At 48.2% G+C, this 22633-nt stretch overlaps 1 protein-coding gene across 2 annotated transcripts in view; it reads right to left on the reverse strand.

The window, feature by feature from the left end:
- The window catches only part of RGS3 (regulator of G protein signaling 3), a 688935-nt gene that overhangs the window by 282265 nt on the left and 384037 nt on the right, over positions 1 to 22633 (reverse strand). For both annotated transcript variants that reach the window (XM_086921262.1, XM_086921263.1), the window contains 2 exons: positions 6329 to 6440; positions 4632 to 4675 (listed from right to left, as the gene is read on the reverse strand). In XM_086921262.1, the coding sequence (XP_086777388.1) occupies positions 4632 to 4675; positions 6329 to 6440 (156 nt within the window). The remainder of the gene's footprint in view (positions 1 to 4631; positions 4676 to 6328; positions 6441 to 22633) is intronic.

Here is a 22633-nt window from a genome sequence, read left to right on the forward strand (position 1 = left end):
CAAAGGGAGCACAGATCAGATAAGTTAGAACAAGATTAAAGTATCACATAGGCATCACAAAAGGAACAGGGGGAAACATATGAGTGATGCCCTTCAAGAACCTATTTACAACTGGGGACTTGAAAAGAGAGGGCTGATCAGGGAGCCTTAAGAAGGCGGAAATGGCAGAGAGGTAGCCCCTAAGAGTGCCCAGAGCAGAGCCCTGCTGGGCAAGAGAAAGAAGAAAGAGAAGAACCTCAGAAAGGGGGGCAGAGAGTGGATCCACAGACTTTCCTGTGCACCATGCCAGAAATTTGTTCCACCTGCAGTCGTATACCAATTTTGTGGAGGGACGCCTGGCTGCCAGAATCACATCGCAGACTTCAGGAGGCAAGTCAAATGGCCACAACTGTCGCCGCTCAATCTCCGCGCATGGAGGTTGAGAATGGACAGGTTCAGGTGGAGGAGCGTCCCCTGCTGCTGCGACAGAAGGTCCTGAAGAGGCAGACAAATCGGGGGATCGACTGACATGCTGAGTAGCTCGGGATACCAGAATCTTCGTGCCCAGTCCGGGGCCACAAGGATGACTTGGGCCCGGTCGCGCCTGATCTTCTTCAGCACTCTGGGCAGAAGTGGTATAGGCGGAGAGGCGTACAACAGACCGCAGCTCCACTCGGGACGGAAAGCGTCTCCGAACGAGTGCCGCCTTGGAAATTCCAACACGCAGAACTGATGACATTGCGCGTTCTCTTCTGTGCCGAATAGATCCAACCAAGGCTCTCCCCACTGCTGAAAGAGACCTTGCGCCACGTCCGAGTTCAAACGCCATTCGTGATCCACAATGCACCGATGGCTGAGTAGATCCGCCCTGGTGTTCAGGGAACCTGCCAGGTGTTGAACCACCAGGGTCACGCCCTGATGTTCCAGCCATTGCCAGAGGCGCAGAGCCTCCTGGCACAGGGTCCACGACCCCACCCTGCCCTGTTTGTTGGAGTACCACATGGCAGTGGTGTTATCTGTGAAAACCTGCACTACACTTCCCCGGACAGAGGGGAGGAATGCTTTCAGGGCAAACCAAATTGCCCGCAGCTCCAGAAGGTTGATGTGGAGCTGAGACTCAGCCGGAGGCTAGAGGCCTCTGATCTCCGCCTCTCCCATGTGGCCCCCCATCCCAGGAGGGACGCGTACGTCACAACTATGTGCTCTGGTTGGGGTAGGGGAGGGATCTGCCGCTGACCCAATCTCGGTCCGTGAGCCATCACTGCAACGGTTTTGCAGTGCCCTTCTAGATCAAGACATGGTCGGACAAGTTCCCCTGATGCTGCGCCCACTGAAATTTCAGGTCCCACTGCAGAGCCCGCATCCGCCACCTGGCGTGATGCACCAGAAGGATGCAGGAGGCCATCAGCCCAAGACGCCTTGGTGTCAACCTGACCGAGACTCGGGATAACGGCTGAAAGATCGGAATCAGAGCCTGAATATCCTGAACCCGCTGTTCCGGAGGATAAACCCAAATCTGCACCGAGTCAAGAACCGCTCCGAAGAAGAGGAGCTTCTGAGAGGGACACAGGTGTGACTTCTGCACATTGATGGAGAACCGCAGCAGGTGCAGGAGGTCGGCCGTAGTCTGAAGGTGGCTGACGACTGTCTGGGGCAAGCCCGCCTTCAACAACCAGTCGTCGAGATAGGGGAAGACTGACAACCCTAATCTGCGCAGATTAGCTGCGACCAACGCCATCACTTTCGTGAAAACCCGAGGGGCACTGGTAAGGCTGAAGGGGAGCACGGTAAACTGAAAGTGCTCATGGCCTACCGTGAACCGCAGGTAGCGCCGGTGGGCCGGCAGGACAGGGATGTGAAAATATGCGTCCTGCAAGTCCAACGTTACCATCCAGTCTCCCGGGTCTAGGGCAGCTAAGACCTGAGCCAGAGTCCGCATCTTGAACTTCTCCTTCCGGAGGATACAGTTGACGTTCCGCAGGTCCAAGATAGGGCGTAGGCCCCCTTTGCCCTTCTTGGTTACCAGAAAGTAGTGGGAGTAACAACCACACCCTACTTCTGGCCCAGGAACGTGCTCGATGGCCCCCTTGGCCAAGAGGGCCGTAACTTCCTCTTGCAGAAGTTTCAAGTGATCCCCCGACACGTGGTGGTACTGCTGTGGCATGGCTGGAGGGGTCGCCTCGAAGGGAAGGGAGTAGCCCCTTCAGATGATTTGCAGCACCCACCTGTCCGACGTGATGTCGCGCCAGTGGGGGAGGCGATGGCGAACCCTGCCCACCACTGGCGTCAAATGGGCCTGAAAGCTCGGACTAGGAGGGCTTTGAGGCGGATGCTGCGGGGGTGGATCTGGACTTGGCCACGAAAGGAGCGAAAGACAGCAGTTTGCTGGTGCGGGGCCGACAGGCCCAAGGACTTGGCCGTAGCCCTGGAGTCCTTAAAGAGCTCAAGCGCACTGTCTGTCTTGTCACCAAAATGGCGACGGCCATCAAACGGGGGCGACACCCTAGGGAATCGACACCGGCGGAGGGGTCGTTAGGTCGATCAGCGGCGACCCGGATCGGGCGGGGCCCTGCGGCGTCGGGACCGAAGTCGGCGACGAAGCCCCCAACGGCGCCAAAGCACCCGGCCCGCTTGGGCTCCCAGTCAGGACCGCAAACGACACCTATCGACGCGCAGGGGTAGTGCTACGCAAAAGTTTCCGGATCCAGACTGACGCCTCGGGATATTCTAAGGTAAGGAATCTAATACAAACCTGTTTCTTTCAGATTTTATGATCGCAGTTCAGGAGGCCAGTCGAAAATGTATTCCCATCAAACAAACTGCGATTAGCCAACATTCCATATGCAATGACCTTTCGGGTATGGCTCTGCTTCTGACATATGGGTATTTTTTTTAAAAGATCATAACGTGAACTAAAATGTACACAATCATTACAATCAATATTCTGTAAACAGATCTATACAATAGAAAAACAGAAAACCCCTGGATTAACTTCAATAAATACACACATACCATACCCATTCACACACAAACAAACTCTCAAAACCTCATGCAACTTGCATCTGTTGAGGTTTTGTGAGAGTTGGTTCGTGTGTGAATGGGTATGGTATGTGTGTATTTATCCAAGTTAATCCAGGGGTTTTCTGTTTTTCTATTGCAGATACATTTTCTACTTTGAATGAACAAAAGAAAAAACATATACAAATAAGAATATGAAAAATTGAAGTGATATAAAATACATGAAGTTATGCAAAAAATAAAGACAATGGAAAATCTCTCGGCTCAAAGTCACTGTTGTGAATAAATGTATAAGACTAATTGAGAAGAATCAGGTTTGATGTAAAGTATTGATAGGCTATGAGGGAGGATATTTAGCTGTGTGTTGTCTCTTTCCCCTCTTCTCCCTAGTCTTAAAGTATTTCCTACAGAGGGGGTCCCCCATATTTGCAGTAGTAATGTTATTGATATTCCTGCTCTACTACTTTCTGAGGTATATGGGCATATGAGGATGTTTGCCAGACACCCTTGTCAATGCAAGGTGGTTCTGAGTGGCTCTCTGGGTGACCACCTCCAAGTAGGATACCCCTAATTCTGGTACTTGGTTGCTTCCGTGTTCCATCTGTCCTTCGCTCTTCTGGGGTAACTCCCCTCTGTCCCTGCTTGATAGTCTACTCACCCTACACTACCTGCTTTGAGAAGACGCTCTTCCCCTTCTCGGACTACTTCTTGTCGCTCGTTTCCCCTTTCTCATCTTCTTATCCCTTCTCTCTCTTCCTCCGGATTGCTCCGGATTGTGTATTGCCATAGATGGCAGTCCTGAACCACATTCTGTTCGATACGTCCTTTATTGACTTATCTTTGGTTCTTAGGGCTTGGGTGAGATTTATATCCCTGGCAGGATTGGGCTGCCAGTGTAGGAGGGTGGAAAAGAGATTATTTTGCTTGTTTTCTTGTGCACGTCTACCTATGCTGTTACTGATAGAATGGTTAAGCATACAGTCGCGGTACTGCCATGTCTGGATTGCCCAAATGGCTCATTCTTCAGGAATGACGGACATCAAATCTATGTGAGATAGCAACACTCCTCTCCGCATCTACTGCCTCACATGGAACGTTAGAGGATTGGGAGATCTGTGCAAACGTAGGCACAAACTAGAGTATCTAGACAGACAAAACATACATGTTGCTCTATTACAAGAGAGACATTCTATTTACACCACACTTAGATGAAGAACGGCTGGCCCTCTGTAGGTTTATAGGTACATCTAAAATAATAAATACCTCTTTCTTGAAGAGGAAGCAGCAAACGGAGAGTGTGGGGAAAAAAATGAAAGCTGATTACTACATTCTGACAATAGAAGAAATAACTAAGAACTTAATTGTTATGCCTTGATAGGTGGTCGGGGTTCTAGCTGTCTAGAATGCACATTGTCAAAGTTGTACAATAATTCCTCTCACGCTTACACTCACACTCCTCCAAACAAGCTGACTGTGTGAGCAGAGGCAGTAAAGTGGGCAGATCCACTGTAGAGTGAATAATGTTCGACTGAATATTCTTGGCATAAAAAAGTTCCAAGTCTTGCTTGTAGCTATCTTTGGAATGGTCATTCAGATTAATAATGCGCTGCTTGAAAAACGTGCAAAGTGCTCACCTCTGCGTAACAGATAATGGAAAACCTCAAATCTTCTGAAGGATCTGCCAAAACCAAAAAGAGAAACATTAACTTTAACAATGGTCTACCACGGGACACCTTTAGTATGGTATATCAAACATGTGCTTTAAGAAAGGACAACTCCTCTTAGATTTCTCACAATTACATACACACACATATATATATATACACACACACATATACACATACACACACATATATTTTTTTAATAGATATTTATTTTTATCTACGCTCCACTCTGTGCCAGACACTCTTGCACTCATTAGCAGGTGCTTGGTACGCGAGGACAGACTTGCGCAAGTATCCACGCGCCAAGAAATAATCAGTATTCACTGAGGAAGGCCTACCGCTGAAACAAGTTTGTTTTGTAAATTTGTGTGCCATTAAATCCGCAGTTTACACACACTTATTTTGTCAATAATAAATCAGATGGACTTAAGCAGAAATTTGTATTTCAAAATTTTCAATAATCTGTCTATTGTCCAAGTGTATGATTCTTTTGAAATAAAATGGATTTCTGTGTGTTCCTGCTATAGATCAGACAACAAATATCAACAAGCAGCGCTCCACTATCACCATTGCCTGCTACCTCAGCCACTCACAATTCTTTGCCCTCCTATACCCCAATGTTTCCATCCTGCCTCAAATTAAAGCTGCAGGTGTGCTGAAACAAGAATCGCCTGCTCTTTGAGCTGGAGCAATGGTGCACATTAGTGCTTTGCGTATGAGAAGCTCGTACTTCAGCCTATTCTGTACACATTACGTGTGCTTAGGAAGCTTGCATTCTGGTAACAGTACTGATGCTGTCACAATAGCAATATATGCTCCTTGATTGCCATAGCATTATACATGGGGTTTCTGAGACGGAAAAATAAATTATGCATATCTTGCATTACGACTATAATGATTTTTGTATAAAAAACATTTTATTATTATAACCAAGACCAGACTTTTTTCCAAACCCTCAGGATCCCATTTCAGTACATTGATCCTAACATCAATCGCTCCCTTTGAAATCATATTGCTGCACTTACTGTCTAAATGACATTAATTCCTCTGCTAATTAATAAAAAACAGATACACCAGGGCAAAGACAACCTTCAGCTACGCATCTTGCAAAATGATTCAACTGAAACCTGTAATAATACCAGGGCCACTTTCTCCTCTACCAGTAAAGAGCTCGCTGTTACAATAAAGAACTTCAGACCTACCAATTGCTACCTCAGCATCCTTCCAGCGAATTTGATCAAATATTGCTTTGATCTCTCCGAGGCTGTGTGTCTCTACCTGATGACTCAGTACGTAGCCCAGATTTCTTTCCTGACCTTGACAAAACAGGCCAATTCACCTTCATTTTAAAAAAGCACAATCTTCCTCCTAACACTCTTTCCACCTTCGGACCACTTGTCACTCAAAGCGCTTCAATCACTCAACATCTATGTTGACTAGTAACATCAGGAATTTCAAGCATGTTCATTGATATGCTTAGAAGTGAACTGGTTTGATCTCCCTTTTCGCGGAATTTCTAGCATTAGTACGCATCATGGACCAGCCGTCACTGGTACCTTTTAGTCCAAATTGCACATACATCAAAATCTGTATACAATACGCACCACCAAAGTAGAAAAAGAAATAAATGTCACAAGTTCCTGTGCTGACCAACATGGCCTACTCACCCTCTCGGAGTTTCGTGCTATGCAGGTAAAGTGGATTCCGCAACACATTGCAACGCCCATAGTCATCTTCCTTCGTGAACAGCAACAAATCAGAGTACACAAAAAGTGTAACCTGCAGTACAAAACAAATATCAAGCTAATTAGCCAAGAAACCACCAGGAAGAATAATTCCATATTAACAATGATGTCCACTCAGAGTTAATTGAAGCCTAGGTGGCTGGATGCAAAACGAATAGGACAATTCAATAAGCAGTGACACAATTATTAGGGGTGGTGTTTGTATAATGAATGTGCACAGAGACAATACCATACATGCATAGAGGCACCTAACTTTAAAACAGGCTTTCTATTTTCATCCCAGTGGAAGAGCTCACTTATTGATCATCTTCTGACTCAACAAATGGATGCATTTTATGCGCAGACTAGACAGGTACCAGCAACCAAGCCTCTGAAACAACCCTCAAGTTGTGTTGAGCTCCATGTGAAAAGGAAAATAAAATATAAGCATGCATGCATATAGACCAAGAGACTGAGTCTCCCCTAATCCGCCACCAATGCACACACTCCAATGAAACATCTAAGCATCCATGCCCAGTGGCCAAAATCCACAGATGCAATCATACAAGCAGGCATAAAGAATTATAAGCAACCATGCATACAAAAATATTGACTTACAGGTACCTCATGCACACAGATGACAAACCAACAACCATCAATTTGCAAAGATACACAAATTTGCATGCAGCCAGACTGGAGGACGCTTTTGTACAGAGAATAGAGAGGCAACAGAAGAAAACGTTTTGAAGATCACATTTAATGATAGGCATTGAATCACTGGAATAGATGCTCGTGGGTCTTGGTTGTTGATGTTTCCAAAAAAGAGGGCAGCCAACGCCTTTCACCTTACAAAGGCTTCGTCAGGGCAAGAGATCGAAGCCACCGATCTCCTTCGAGTTGTTCCCTCTGTAGGATACTCGAAATAGCCTCTGTGAGAGGGGTGTTGGGCGTGTGAACTTTAGTACGAAGTGGATGTTTCCGGGGAGTTGGTCTGGGAACCTCCATGGTAGAATGCATAGTGAAAGGAGCCGATGTGGGGTAGGGGGTTGAAAAGCACCCATTGCTTTAGCTGTCTCAGTGTCCTTCTTTATCTTATTTAAGAATTGGTCAACTTGTGGTCCAAAGAAATAATGCCCATAGAAGGGCAGGTTGAGCAAATTTTGCTGGACCTCCAGTTTGGAACCGGAGATATGAAGCCATGCATGCCTGCGCAAAAGGACACTAGAGTTGACACCCCCTAGCAGCAGTGCCAGCAGCATCTAAGGCACAGCTAATGAGGGTGATGGATATCTGTTTCCCTTAAGAGACAATCTGATAGCCACTTTTCCTCTGCTCTTCTGGGAGGTATTGGAGGAGTTCCTTCATTTCATCCGAATGGGCAAAGTCGTACCTAGAAAGCAGCTCAATTGAATTGGAAATCCGTAATGGTTGGCCGATTGGCAGCTACCCTTTTACCTGAAGCATCTATTTTCTTACTCTCTTTATCTGGTGAAGGAGCATCACCAGTGCTTTGAGAGTTGGCCCTTTTACAGGAGGAAGCGACTACTTGGGTGTAAGCTGGCCCCATAAGTAGAGAGGGTCAGTTGGGGAAGCCTTATCATTGTTATCCACCCTTGGTGTTATGACTGGCACGTACTGGGTCGTGAAAAATGCCTGGGGTGTGATGGAGTATGCCTTTAAGCATGGGCAGATACTGAGCGAAGCAGTGTGTGGAGGAAAGGGTCTCTAAAAGGAAATCCTCCTCCAAAGTCTCAGTATGGCGATCCATCTTGCAAGAGCCAGCTCTACCAATAAGGTTGTGGTAGGAGGTGGCATCATCAGGAGGGGAGGGGAGGGCAGGGAACAGGTCAGGATCTGTGTCTACTGGAGGGTCAGTGTCATAAGTGTCCCAGGAATCATCCTTCCCAGTCTCCCAACGCCTGAATCAGGTGTCGACTTTCTTGCGCAGCTTCGGTGGGAGTGGCATGTCCAAGGCTTCTTCGAAGGACATTGGCCGTTTCGATGGTTGAACACAAATCCCGGAGGGCATGTGAGTATTCGCCCGTGTGGTAATGTATCATAACATGCTTCTGGAGGGCGTCCATCTCTTCTTCCAGTTTATGGAGAATCGGTTCGCCAGCCCCAATCCCTGCTCAGACTTGCTGGTTGGAGCTGAAGGTCTCCGCTCTGACCCAGATTTCGGCTTTGACGTCAAAGATGGAGGCACCGACGGCCAGCTTGGCTCCTAGGCAGGTGCGGTCAGTGCTGAAGCAGTCTGTTTTTCTGGTTTCTTTGATGCCTGGATGGACGTTACGTTCAAAGATGTGTGTCAGTGCCGACCATGGCCCAAAGGCAGTGGTGGCCGGGCAGTCTGTGTCTGGTGCGCCAGAGTCCAGTGGGGGATCGGTGTCAAGTTGGGAGGTACTGTACTCCCAGATGGCTGCGCAGGCGGACGATATTTGAATTTCAGCCCAGAGCGGTCCTCAAGGGAGAAAATTCCTTTGTCCGCAGCAGACACTTGTGGATGGTGTTCCCCATCGATATCCTCATTGCAGAAAAGGTCCAGGGTGTCGTCTCTGGTCCTCTGAGACAACTTGGTCGCGTAGTGTTTGCTTCGAACAGAAGGAGCGGCAGGCATTGCAAGCAGCCTCGTTGTGCTAGGGGGAAATTTTAGACATGATGGAGATTGGTCCGAGGATATTTTGTGTGGCAGCAAGGAAGGCATCTGTTACATCGCCAAGAAAACATAGTGGGCGATATGCACCTGAAGGTGAAAAAAGCCCAGAAGGGCGAAGGCTTATGTGGGTCCGAGGTTGACGAAAAGCAGACGTTCAACTCAGGAGTCATCGATCCGAACGGAAGGGAAACAGAAACGCGATCAATAACAATACCGACAGAGGGAAAGAACCATGTAAACCTACACAACGCACCATAACGGTGTGGAAGTGCAGCACAGGAGCACAAATCTGAACCAGACATCGAAAAGAAAACAATCTAACAATGGAGTTGATAACCATGCACATTACAAGCAGGAGGAGGAGTCACAATACCTCAGGACTCGAAAGACTTTCTTTGAAGAACATCGACTTGCAAACATCGGGGCCCAACACTAGATGGCAGGATTATGCACAGCAAGAGTATCTATAGCCACACGTGCCTCAAACACTAAGTTTGCTCAGAAACCAACTGAGTTGTCTGTCAAAGCCAACCCTACTGGTTTCAATGCTGTGCTGCTCCAGCAAATGTAAATGTAAATGTATTTGAGCTTATATAGCGCACAGCTACCCACAAAGGGTTTCCCGGCGCTTGCTTAGGGAACCCGTCCTGGTATTCCCCTGTGAGATAACCCCGGCAGGGTATCCACAAGGTGAAAGCCAGGCATCCCACCGCGAGGGGCCGTTGTGGAGATTAAGCAAGCTATTGCCCAGAGTCGCAGAGTGTGAACCCGTGAGTTGAGAAGGCACCGGAGCGAGAATTATCGAGTCCGTGGAATTTTTGAGCCCAAGACCCACCGAGGTGGGGAATTGAACCCTGGTCCAGGGCCGATCTCAGCTTCCGGGTCTGCCGCCTCTAACCCCTGAGCCACACTTCTCCACAGCAACAAAGCAATGAACATTGTGTGGTGGTAGCCTATGCAACTAAAGCACTCAAGCACACTGTGTAAAGATATTCAAACATGGAGAAGGCCACAGAAATTCTTTCTTGTTGTAAAAGATGAGTAATGCCCTTAAGGAAGCGAAATACAACAGGGGACTTGAAAAGAGAAGGCTGATCAGGAAGCCTAAGAAAGTCTGAAATGGCCAAGTGGTAGCCCTTTGGAATGCCCAGAGCATAGCCCTGCTGGGCCAAAGAAAGGGGGAACAAGAGAACCTCAGAAAGAGGGGCAGATAGGGGATCCACAGCCTTTGCTGCGCACCATGCCACAAATTAGTTCCATCTACAGGCGTATACCGTTTTAGTGGAGGGATGCCTGGCTGCCACAATAACATCACAGACTTCAGGAGGCAGGTAAAAGGCTGTCAACCGCCACCACTCAACCTCCACGCAAGGAGGTGGAGGATGGACAGGTTTGGTGGAGGACCGTCCAATGCTGCTGTGACAGAAGATCCTCCCGAAGAGGCAGTTTGATCGGAGGATCAATGGCCATGTGTAGCAGCTCGGAATATCAGACTCTTTGTGCCCAATCCGGAGCCACAAGAATGATTTGGGCCAGGTCGTGCCTGATCTTCTTCAGTACTCTGGGCAGAAGTGGTATAGGCGGAAAGGCGTATAGAAGACCGTAACTCCACTAGCGACAAAAAGCTTTGCGTAGCGACTACCGCTTTGGAAATGCCAACACGCAGAATTGCTGACATTGCACGTTCTCTTCGGTGGTGAATAGATCTAACCAAGTCTCTCCCCACTGTTGAAAGAGTCCTTGCACCACCTCTGAGTGAAGGCGCAATTTGTGATCCATCATGCACCTGCGACTGAGTTCGTCCGCCCTGGTGTTCAGGGAACCTTTCAGGTGTTGAACCACCAAGGATATGCCCTGATGTTCCAGCCATGTCTAGAGGTGGAGGGCCTCTTGACAAAGGGTCCACAACCCCACCCCGCCTTGTTTGTTGCAGTACCACATGGCGGTGGTGTTGTCCGTGAACACCTGCACTACTCTTCCTCGGACAGAAGGAAGGAATGATTTGAGTGCAAGACGAATCGCCCGAATCTCCAGAAGGTTGATGTGGAGCCAGGACTCCGCCGGACACCAGAGACCTCTGATCTTTGCCTTCCCCATGTGGCCGGCCCATCCCAGAAGTGATGCATCGGTCACCACTGTGAACTCTGGTTGGGGAAGGGAAGGAAGAGGGATCTGCCCTCGACCCAATCCCGGTTAGTTAGCCACCACTGCCATTGATGTGCAGTGCCCTTTGAGATCTGGACGCAATCAGACTGGTTCCCCTGATGTTGTGCCCACTGGAACTTCAGGTCCCACTACAGAGCCCGCAAATGCCATCTGGCATGGTCCACCAGCAGGATGCAGGAGTTTATCAGGCCCAGGAGCCGGAGGGTCATCTTGACCGAAACATGGGATATAGGTTGAAAGATTGGAATCATAGCACAAATATTCCGGACTAGCTGCTCGGGAGGATAGACCCGAAACTGCGTTGTGCCCAGAACCGCTCCGATGAAGAGGAGCTTCTGAGAGGGAGTCAGGTGTGACTTCAGCATGTTGATGGAGAACCCGAGTGCATGCAGGAGGTCGGCCGTAGTTTGGAGGTGGGATACAACTGCCTGGGGAGAGCCCGCCTTCAACAGCCAGTCGTCGAAATAGGGGGAAGACTGGAACCCCTGATTTGTGCAGATGAGCTGCGACCACCGCCATCACTTTCGTGAACACCCGAGGGGCGCTGGTAAGGCCAAAGGGGAGCACAGTAAACAAAGTGCTTGTGGCCTACCGGGAACTGTAGGTAACGCCGGTGGACCGGCAGGACGGGGATGTGAAAGTAAGCATCCTTCAAGTCCAATGCTACCATCCAGTCTCCAGGGTCAAGGGCAGAAAGGAACTTAGCTAGCATCAACAGTATGAACTTCTCCTTCCGGAGGAAGCGGTTGGCATTCCAGAGATCCAAGATAGGACGCAGACCTTTGTCTTTCTTGGGTACCAGAAAGTAGTGAGAATAGCAACCACAACCAACTTCAGGGACAGGAACTCGCCAGATGGCACCCTTGGCCAAGAGTGCCGAAACTTCCTGTTGGAGAAGGGCCAGATGATCCTCCGACATGAGATGGTACTGGGGTGGCATGGATGGAGGGGTAGTCTCAAAGGGGAGGGAGTAGCCCCTTCAGACTATCTGCAAAACCCACCAGTCAGACGTGATGGTGCGCCAGTGAGGGCGGTGATGGCGAATCCTGCCGCCCACTGGCCATTGGTTGCCCTGAAAAGTCGGACTAGGAGGGTTTGGAGGCTGCGGCAGAGGGGGCTGTGGTGGACTGGCCTGCCCGCTGGCCCCCATAACCATGGCGGTGGTTCCCACGTCCCCGGCAGCGCAGGGGCTGAACAGCTTGTGCTGGCCTGTGGCCCAGGGCGGGACGTGGCGGGGCACCCCTTCCGTAGCCACGAAATGGGTGAAAAGCATAATGGGCAGGGCAGATGGTGGAGAGGCCCAAGGACCTCACCATAGCCCGAAAGTCCTTAAAGCACTTCAGTGCGTTGTCAGCCTTGTCGCCGAACAGGCGAAGGCCATGAAAGGGCATGTCCATAAGAGTGGATTGGACATCCCCTGAAAAACCAGTAAACCTCAACCAGGCGTAGCGTTGAAGGGCTACCAACGTGGAAATCATCCTGCCTAGTGAGTCGGCGGTACCCAGCCCACAGCAGATGGTAACCTTTGCTGCGTCTCTCCCTTCGGCACGGGCGAGTAGGGCCCGAGTCTTCTCCGAGGACTGCAGCAGCACTTGCGCTACCGTATCCCACACAGTGGGTATAACGGCCCAACAGACATGCAGTGTTTACCGACCGCAGTCCCAAGCTGGAGGAAGAAAACATCTTCCCAAGATAGTCCAACTTTTTGGATTCCCAATCAGGTGGTGTATTAGAGAATGAACCTTTGGAGGTGGAGGCTTGGACCACCAAGCTCTCAGGGGTGGGGTGTTGGAAGAGAAAAGATGGGTCGCCCGGGCCGGGCGGTGATTTCGGGCAATCATCCTATTCACAGGACTCCTGTGTTGGGCCTGGACCAGGTGCCCAAAAGGATGTTAGTGAGGGCTCAATTAAAACGTTAGCAGGGGCTCAGAAGAAATTGCTGCCGGTTGAAACACTTCTGTCAGGAGGTTAGTCCTGACTCCCACCGTAGGTAGCTCGAAGTGGAGAGCCTCGGCTGCCCCACGCAACACCACGGCATAAGACGCTCCCTCCTCCGTAGCCACAGTAGGAGACGACAACATGCCAAGATCTGATGAGGTATCCAGACCACTGGCTTCCCCCAGTTCCTCTATCCAGTCTGGTTCGTAGCCCAACTGATCAGTTAGAGGGTCTCCAGACCCCTCCTACTTCTCCTCACTCTCTTCTGGCTGCCAATCTGGTCTAAAAGAGCCAGGGTAGAGCACAGGCACAAAAGTACCCATTGGCGCCGGATCCGGCGTCGGTCAGGCTCAGTGTCTACATCGAGGTGGCACCCGGGCTCGACGTCACCTGGAGACACAGCCGACGTCGGCTGCGGACGTGCTGCCGGAGGAATCGGCGCCCGGGGAGGTGTAACTAGGTCAACAGGCGCCGATCCAGATCCAGGCCTGGATCCAAGGGGACCATGCGGCGCCGGAGCCAACGGCATCGAAGGCCCAGGGCCCCCAGCTGAGTCTGCAGGGTCCGAAGGCGAACCAGTGGAGTCGGGATGCCCAAAGATGGCATGCATCGCTTTGTAAAATTGGCGAAGCTGGACAGGGGTTGCTCCAGGTCCTGGAAAAGGAGGGAAGACCGGAGTCGACCCTTCGGGCTCCTTACGCGTAGCCGGGAAGGGGCATCAACCGCATCCCTCGACACGTCGAATGACGGACAGGGAGAAGTCGAAGTGCGACAATGCTTCTTCAACTTCTTCTTGTGCTTCGACTTACCTGACCCGGAGTGCGAAGACTTGGAAGAAGAGTGATAATGACTCGGCAACCAGTACCTCGACCTCCCATGCGACCTGGACCTCTAACGACACGGAGCCAACTCGCGGGCCTCGAGAAGCTTTAGGAGCACGACTTGGAGTCATGGTCGCACTCCAGACAACACAGGCACACGCGGTGCGGATCAGTCACCGCCATCAGTCGGCTACAGGAACCACAAGCCTTGAAGCTGGGCATCCCTGACGTGCATCAGGAGTCGAAGACTCAAAAACGGTGTCGACAAAAGTCAGCAAAAAGTCAGTCATAAAGTGACTGGAGGTACCGTTCTCTCTGGATCTGCCCTGGCAGGGGCGGAAAAATTAAGAACTGATTTGAGGGCGGTGCCTAGTAGCTTACCTGACGTTACCAACCACGATGAACGCGGAGCTGACCGACGCCACCTTTCGATGCGCAGGGGTACTGCAGACTAAAAACTTTCTGGATCCAGTCTGACGCCTAGGGAAAATTCTAAGGTAAGAAATCTATAACTAACTGTTTCTTTCAGATATAAACCTTTTATATAAATATAAAAAGGGTTTATACTTACCTATAAAAAACTTAAAGTTTACTTGTAAAACCCTTACCATGCATAAGCATTTACCATTCATGCTTTTACAACGAAATTCGTTGTGAAGACATGAATGGTAAAGGCATAATCGCTGTAAAAACGTGTGGTAATGGTAATGCGTGGTAACGGTATTCGCACTGCAACAGCATTACAACGGAATGCATGGTTCCATCATGCATCCCCCAAGACACGCTGCAGCGACAATACAAAACGGCTTTTACACCTTATAGATAAGACGAACCACTCTAGAGTCTCAGCCATTTTCCTGTTGATCTATGCTGAAAAGTCGTGTGATTATGTGCATTGCCCTTTCTCCAACTTCTACTTTCAAAGACAAGATTCTGCGCCAACTTTCAGAGATGGCTATGGTGTAGCTACACAAATCTCACAACCTCAGTACGAGTCAATAGCCTGCCGTTCAGACCCTATAGTATAGCGAGAGGAACAAGACTGGGTGCCCTTTGTTCCACCTCTCATACGCTTTATATATGGAGCTCCTGGTGGAATAGATTTGCATGAACACCCCGATCACAGGCATTACTATGGGCTGCCAGAAACATAAAAGCGCACTATACGTGTATGACGTCATGATTGCGATTACACAACCCTGCTCCTGTCTACCTCAGTTCCTGCTGGAGATGGAAGCTTTTGGCAGGGTCTCTGGATTTAAAGTAAATACACAGAAATCCCAGACCCTCACCTTCACTATAACCCAGATCAATAGAATCCAGCTGAAGAGCCTCTTTCCGCTTCCATGCTCAAGGTATACAATACTTGGGCCTTCAAATTAATTCCACAATAGAAAAAACGGTGGAACATAATGATGCAGCCTTGCTAGCAACTGCTCATTTTGACATACAATCCTAATGATGCAGCCTTGCTAGCAACTGATCATTTTGACATACAATCCTGGAGGGGCGGTTCCATCTATTGGTTGGATAGGATAGCAGCAATCAAGATGGCCATTCGTCAGAAGATTCTCTATTTAATGCAAACCCTTTCTGTGCAGCCCCCGCATACATACAACCACAACACCTGATTGAAAACTATATAAGGGATGGGAAGACGGCATGCACAGCCAGAAAATGTGCTTACATGTCCATGGCAGAGGGAAGCCTGGGTATTTCTAATCTAACGCGTTACTATAAAGCGGCACAGTTAAGGTATATTATGGGGTGGAGCAGGCCGAGCACGGAACAGCGCTGGTGCTTTATAGACCAATTGATAGCAAGCATACACATATTGAAAATCCCACAGCTGCCCAGAACACATTGCCCGCTGGGCAGCTATGGGATGGGGCTGTGGGGGGTACATATCACCGGTCATGAGGGCCACGATCAGTAACTTGAGAAAGGGTTACATTGGCCAAGAATCTCTCCACCCATATCTCACCGCAAACGCCTATTATAGGGAATCCAGATTTCCTTCCTGCGCTGCCCGGCACAACATTCTTTTCATGGCAAGACTCCAATTGTAAAAGGATAGGAGTTTTTTGACCAGCGCAGCCTTTTAGAATTTTCACAAATCAAATTGGACTATGGAGTGCTGGAGACAGAATACTGGCAATATATCACTATTAAACACTGGGTGCCACACGTTCAAGTGCATCCTTATGCTAGCAGACCCATTACACAGCCCCCTAAGACCCCTTAACGCTGCTGCAAGGCTTATCACTGGATCAAAAAGAAATAGTCACATCACCCTCGATTTGAAATCCCTCAATTGGCTCCCCTATGAACCAAAAATTCAACTGAAAGTTGCATGCATGACCCAAAAAGCTCTACACTTCAATACCCCTAGCTACCTCGCTCAGAAGCTTGAACTCTCGGAAGGTCCTAGATCCTCTAGAAGCTCCAGCACTATACTGCGTAAACCACAGAGATTCTCCAAAAAGAAAACCTACAATAGAACCTTCACTGTCATCACCCCAAGAATTTGGATCTCACATCACCATAAAAAATAAGACTGAACCCTGCAACTACATCTTTCAAGAAAGAAATTAAACTACTATTTATGAACAAATTTCTGCCCTAGACCCTAAGAACTCCATCCTCCTAGCATATTGTAATTCATGGACTACACTCATGAATACTGCTATCTGGTGAATGCAATCTCTCTCTACATTGTGGTGACGCAGCCCTTATCTAGGGGTAGCGTGATCTTGCTCTTTTCTAGATTATAACATTATGATTATTGCTAGCTGGTTATGTTATTCCCTTTTTAGAGCTATCTGTATTAACTTTATCGTGTCACCACCGTCTTCGGGGGTATTGCTTGCCTTAACCTGTACAGTGGTAGTTTTTGTAATTATTATTAGTACTCGCCTGTCATGCTATTGTCTTGTTTATGACACTCGGTTTTCTAGACGTCTCTGCTCCTTATCTGTAACGTGCTACAATACCTGCGAAGGTCATGTTGGCACTACATAAAACGTTTAAAATAAATTATGCCATTTGATAAGTGGCTTCTACCCACCACAATGATAAGGGCCTCCTCTCTGATGTGTACGCCTTCCTCAACACAGCCACAAACCCTAACAAATCCCCAGCCCAACGGAGGTGGGAACTAGCATGCGAACGCCTTTCACCCCCCGAAGGAATGGTTGATGTTTTGCGCCAATGCCACACCTTACTGCATAGGACAGCTGGGAACGAAACCAGGAGCGGCTGATCTGTTAGGGCTGAGGGGCCACGTCCCTCCACCTTTCGCCCCTCATGAACAGAGTCTGTCAGGCTGCACAAAGGTGAGCCTGACAGACACTGTTCACTTTCAATTCAAGCAGCCAGGAGCCAGACATGCGCATTTAGCGCAGGCTCCTGGCTGCCTGAGCTGAACTTTGCTGGGCTGAGGAAGTGACAGCCTAGGTCAGCCAATGACAGAAGGCAACAGTCCCAAGCCTCCAGGAACCTCCAAGGCAGAACTGGCTACAGACAAGGGTTTGTTTTTCTTTTAAACTGTTTGGTGCGTGTGTGCATGTATGTATGAATGTTTGGTGAAGAGTGTTATGAATGGATAGGTTTGTTTGCATGCGCACTTGTGTGTGAATACATTGCTTTGAGTGTTATGTGTATTTAGGCGTGAGTGTGTATCCTGACCACCCCCCCCTCCAAAACTTACCAGCCGCCACTGAAAAAAACCCTACTTAAAATAACACACTATTGGTATTACACACCGGCCAGGGCAGCCAACGAGACGCCGACTATGGATGCTGGTGCAAATGTGGCCAGTTAGGCACACTGACTTGCCTACGATGGGATTGCTCCAAATACACCGCTACAGGACTGATATATTAGCAGACATGATATGTATGACATTGACATACCTAAATTCCCCAGCTACATCTTGCTAGGACTACCCAACGCCTTGGCTTAACCACTATTCTCAGCGAGGGGGAAGGCAGTTACCCTAGTCCTGTGTGCAGTCAAGCAAGTCCTCCTGTCCAGATGGGGCACAGAGACGCAGATTGGCTATATAAACTCTGGGAACTCCTTGGTATGGAAAAGCCGATAGCATTTGTCGAAAACACACTCCAACAATTTGACAAAACCAGAGGCCCATGCATACGATTTTTTGCGCAGAACTTGAGAGAGTTGACCGGTCCAGCATACTTGTTGGACAACGCTGATAACTTGCCACCCACCATGAGACACTCTCCTAATGACACTGATGGGAATGGCGGAGTTCGTTGAACACTACTCATTCCCTTCCCACCCCCTGAATCCTTCACCCTTACCTCCATTCCCCCATCCCTGGACACTCTGACTCATCCCCTTCAGGAGACCTGGAAGCAGACAGATCACAATTTGGGTGTCATCCGCGTAGGAGGTGAGACCAAAGCCAAACGCACTGATGATCGGAGCCAATGATGAAACATATACATTAAATAACGTCAGGCTCAACGATGATCCCTGCGGAACTCCACAGGGCAACTTGAATGGCTTTGAGTGGTGATCCGCCAATGATACCCTATCTGTTAGGAATGATTGTAGGAGCTTCCATGCTTTCTCCTGGATCCCACATGTCTTCAAACGGTCCATCAAGAGATTGTGATGGACCGTTTGAGGGCATCAAAGGCTGCGGACAGATCCAGTAGGATCAAGGCGGCCTTACCACCTTGATCCACAGCTCTCCTAATCTCATCAGTAGCCTTGATGGGAGCCGACTCTGTACTACGGCCCTCCCTAAAGCCATATTGGGTAGGGTCCAGGGCTTGGGTCTCTCGAAGGAAGGCACTAAGTTGTCAGTTTATCGCTCTTTCTATCATTTTGGCAGGAAGAGGAAGCGGCGAGATTGGACGGAAGCTGTTTGGATCCTTTGGGTCAAGGCTGGGCTTTTTTTTTTTTTTAGAAGAGGTAAAATAGAAGCCACCTTCCACGGTTTAGGGAAATGTCCTGTTTCATTCATGGCATTAAAGATAGGCATAAGTGCGAGGGTCACTGGTTCTACGGCTAGTTTAGCTACTGCAGCCGGGCAAGGGTCAAACGTGGAGCCTGATCTTGCTGCCATGAGCATACTATGAGTATTGTCCATTGATAGTGGCTCAAACTTATCAAGGGTATGGGGGGGGGGGAAATAGAAAGCTCATGTTCCTCCTCCTCCTTTTTGCACTTGTACCATTGAACACTGAGAAAATAACCTTTATTTCGGAAGAAATTAGCAATATTTTCGCAAAGTTCCTCACTAGACTGAACTTGTTCTGAAAAGTTCTTTGTCCGAATTTTTAGCCATATCAATTCTGCCAGTGTAGAACTTTTGTTTAGCAGTAAACAGGAGTTGTTTATAGCTTAGAAGGCTCTTCTTATAGGCCTTCTTCTCTGTTTCATTATATTCTTTTCCAAGGAGCAGAGGGGAGTATTCTTGAGAAAGATGGTTTTAACTGGAGCTATCTTATAACACGCTCGCTCCAACCATTTAGAGTATGCAGTGGTCTCTTCCTCTACCCCCCTGGTCAGTTGGTCTGCAGTCAAAGTGAGGAGTTTCTGAAGGTCATTTCCATCCACTTTATTGCAGGCCCTAAGTTCTATTGGCCTCTTAATATATGTTCCACCCGCCCGTTGATCCTGAATGGCTATCTCAAACTGAACGGCACTATGGTCTGTCCAGACGAGAGGGAGAACCCCAGTAAACCGGAGACTTGGGTGGTTTGAAAATATACCGTACAGAGTATGTCCTGCCACATGAGTTGGACCAGTGACATGCTGCTGGAGATCTGCGCTCCTCATCAAATCGATAAGGATTGATGTGTCTGGATCAGAGGGGGCATCCAAATAATAATTGAAGTCCTCCAAGATAGTATACACATCTCTGCATATGCTGTCTTCCAGCAGATTACCTGTGGTTGTATTAAATGCACCTCTCGCTCCTGGTGGTCTGTATAATAGAATACTTTTAAAAGTATGATGATAGGAGAGGGTAAGGTGAAAAGACAAAGCTTCACAGGCTTCATTAGAGGCAGCAGAGAAGACCACCTTTATTGAACTAGGGTAGATGACCGCCAGTCCTCCCCCCTTTCCATGGGGCCTATTCAAAGTGTACACTGAGAACCCTGGAGGCATAGCTTTAACCAGGTCCGGCCCTGATGCTTCATCAGTCCAGACTTCCGTAATAAATTCAATTTTCATGTCCCGATCCTCAATTAGCCTTGTACACTTGATGCTATGCTTGACCAAGGATCTTGGATTCAGGAGGATGCAGTTAAAGACTAATGTTTCCTGCCCCACTGACAAATCACTTGCATCCTTCCTTTGCTTAATAGTCTGGTATACAATGTTGGGCAATGTCACTCTGCACTACTTTGCACACCCTACTGCCCCTACTCTGACGCTCTACTCCAAGAAATCCAGTCTGCCACACTTTCCCCCCCCCCCCCCCCCTCTACTCTAGGACACTCCACACCAATAACTTTTAGCCATGCTGAACAGCAGCCACACTGGTGTACAACATGGCAAAAACCCATTGCCAAAGCAAATAGCTCTTGTATAGGTGATACCTATTGCCATTGTTTTTTCACTTACAATATGTGTCATGGACATTGATAGGAACTGCATAATTTTAGTTCAGTTGAACTTATCATTGAAGAGGCGTTTTGTTACTAACCTTGTTGTCTGTATGAATTTTGGCATTCGCTAGTTTATTCAGCAAAGCTTCCTCATGTCGAGTTTTGTGGTGATCTTCCAGGGAAAAGTTGAAGGATGGTGTAAAAAATATTTCTATGTGATATCCTCTTAACATTTTTGACCTCCTACTTTATTAAAAAACACGCTGAGCCAAATTATAGTGGGCTGGTCTTGAAATTCCGCTCCGCTCGCGGAGTTTTTCCTGCTCTGCTTAGCACGCAAAGTTCCGAAGGTTTTTCCCTCGTTTGCGCTCACCTGCGTTAAGTTGGACGAGCACGAGCAAGTAAAATCTTAGTCAAGACCGCATCCCGGTGAGATTTCTCAATGAGGGCGGTTGCGAATGGCCGCTACCGCTCGCGTTGAGAAACCTTCTGTTCGCGTTGAGGAAGCTGCCGCTCATGTAGAACATCTACTCAAGAGGCAGAAAAAAGCTGCGCCCTCTTGCGCTGTGCATGGTGCTGTTTTTCCATTCCGGGACAAACAACCAATGCTAGAAATCAGTGTGAACGGCGTGACCTAGCGCACTATGCCGCTTGCAGAACTCTGCTACGCAGAGTTTTTGGTCACTTTGCGGTGTGCCACATAGCGGAACTCCGCGAAATCCACGCAGGCCTAGGACAATTGACGTGAATGTAGATTTTACTAAAAATCGTACTTTGTGTGGTTTGGTGTACATCCATTTCACTAGCCATTTAATAAATTTGCATTACATGAAGGGGTTGGGATGGTAAAGGTTTTCTGTGTTTCTTGTTATTTGAATTCGAGTTTATGAAACTCGTGAATTCCATTACTCTAGCTTGCATATTTTGAGATTTGTGACTAGTTGTTGAAGAAGCAGTATTACATTTTATCGCTATCATAAGTTCACAGAATGAGACATGGATCGAGTTATTATAAGGGGCATGGAAATAGAAATCAGTAGGGTAGATTGTCTTTTCTTAGAAGGAAAAATAAGGATGTAACGTATTTTAAAATGGCAGTTACGTGCATGGGTTGCACGTTGGATGCTCTATTTTGAAATTTTAAGTTGTGAGAAATTCATGAGGTCGGCGCACAGTGAATTTTGTGACTTTCAGTAAGCGTGTGCATTCGGTATTTCAGTTCAGAAAAAAATTAGAATCTGCTTAAGAGCAAGGAATATTGCATGCAGCCGATGAGGGGGATTCGCCGCTCAGAAGGTTGGGCATATTGGAAGGTTAACATATCGCTGTTGGATGTACTGTAGCATCAAAAAAACACCAGTAAATCACTGAAACAACCTCATTATGGGTAGGCCATGGTTTTCTTATCTCATAAGACGTTAAAGTATGTTTATAAAACAATTTCTCCCAAAAACTTAATGTAAAATGAAGTTATAAGTACGATTGGGACTTCGTCCTTTGTGTGGACATTACCTGCTATGCTTGGCCTTTGGCAGTGCGCCTTCGTGGTTAAAAGTAAGACTGGTTATGCAGCCATGCCCTGTGCTGCGCCTCTGTATGTGTATAAGCCTCTGCGCCGTGGTGGATGAGTGCAGACCCTACTTTATGGTTAGGCCTTGCATCCATCCCCCACGTGGGCCCTTATCCCACTCCAGTGACCAAACTGGCGATTTCAACTGTAAATGTCTCCTTAGTAGGTTGAAAATCAGACTTTGTATTGTTAGTCCATTTCATACAGCAACACATTTGTGTTTTCATAACCTCTCAGCCGCAGTATAGAACGTAGCGCAATGTAAATGACCATCCCTAGACATGCTTTGTTTTGTGGGATGACTGTCCAGGCCAGCAGTGATTTCAGCGGTGAAGTGATGTGTGTGAAGTCGCCAGTGACTTGATCTGTGATGCTGAAAGGGATGGCATCTGTCACAACATATGTGCGTCATGGGCATTGGGTAGCAAGTTCTGATTGCGCAGCGAAGCATAACTGGTGACTTCACATGTAGTGAGGGCATGCCCCCACCCCCTCCCCAATTTATTT

The sequence above is a fragment of the Lissotriton vulgaris genome, chromosome 5 (genome assembly GCF_964263255.1).
Source record: "Lissotriton vulgaris chromosome 5, aLisVul1.2, whole genome shotgun sequence".
Classification (NCBI taxonomy): Eukaryota; Metazoa; Chordata; class Amphibia; order Caudata; family Salamandridae; genus Lissotriton; species Lissotriton vulgaris.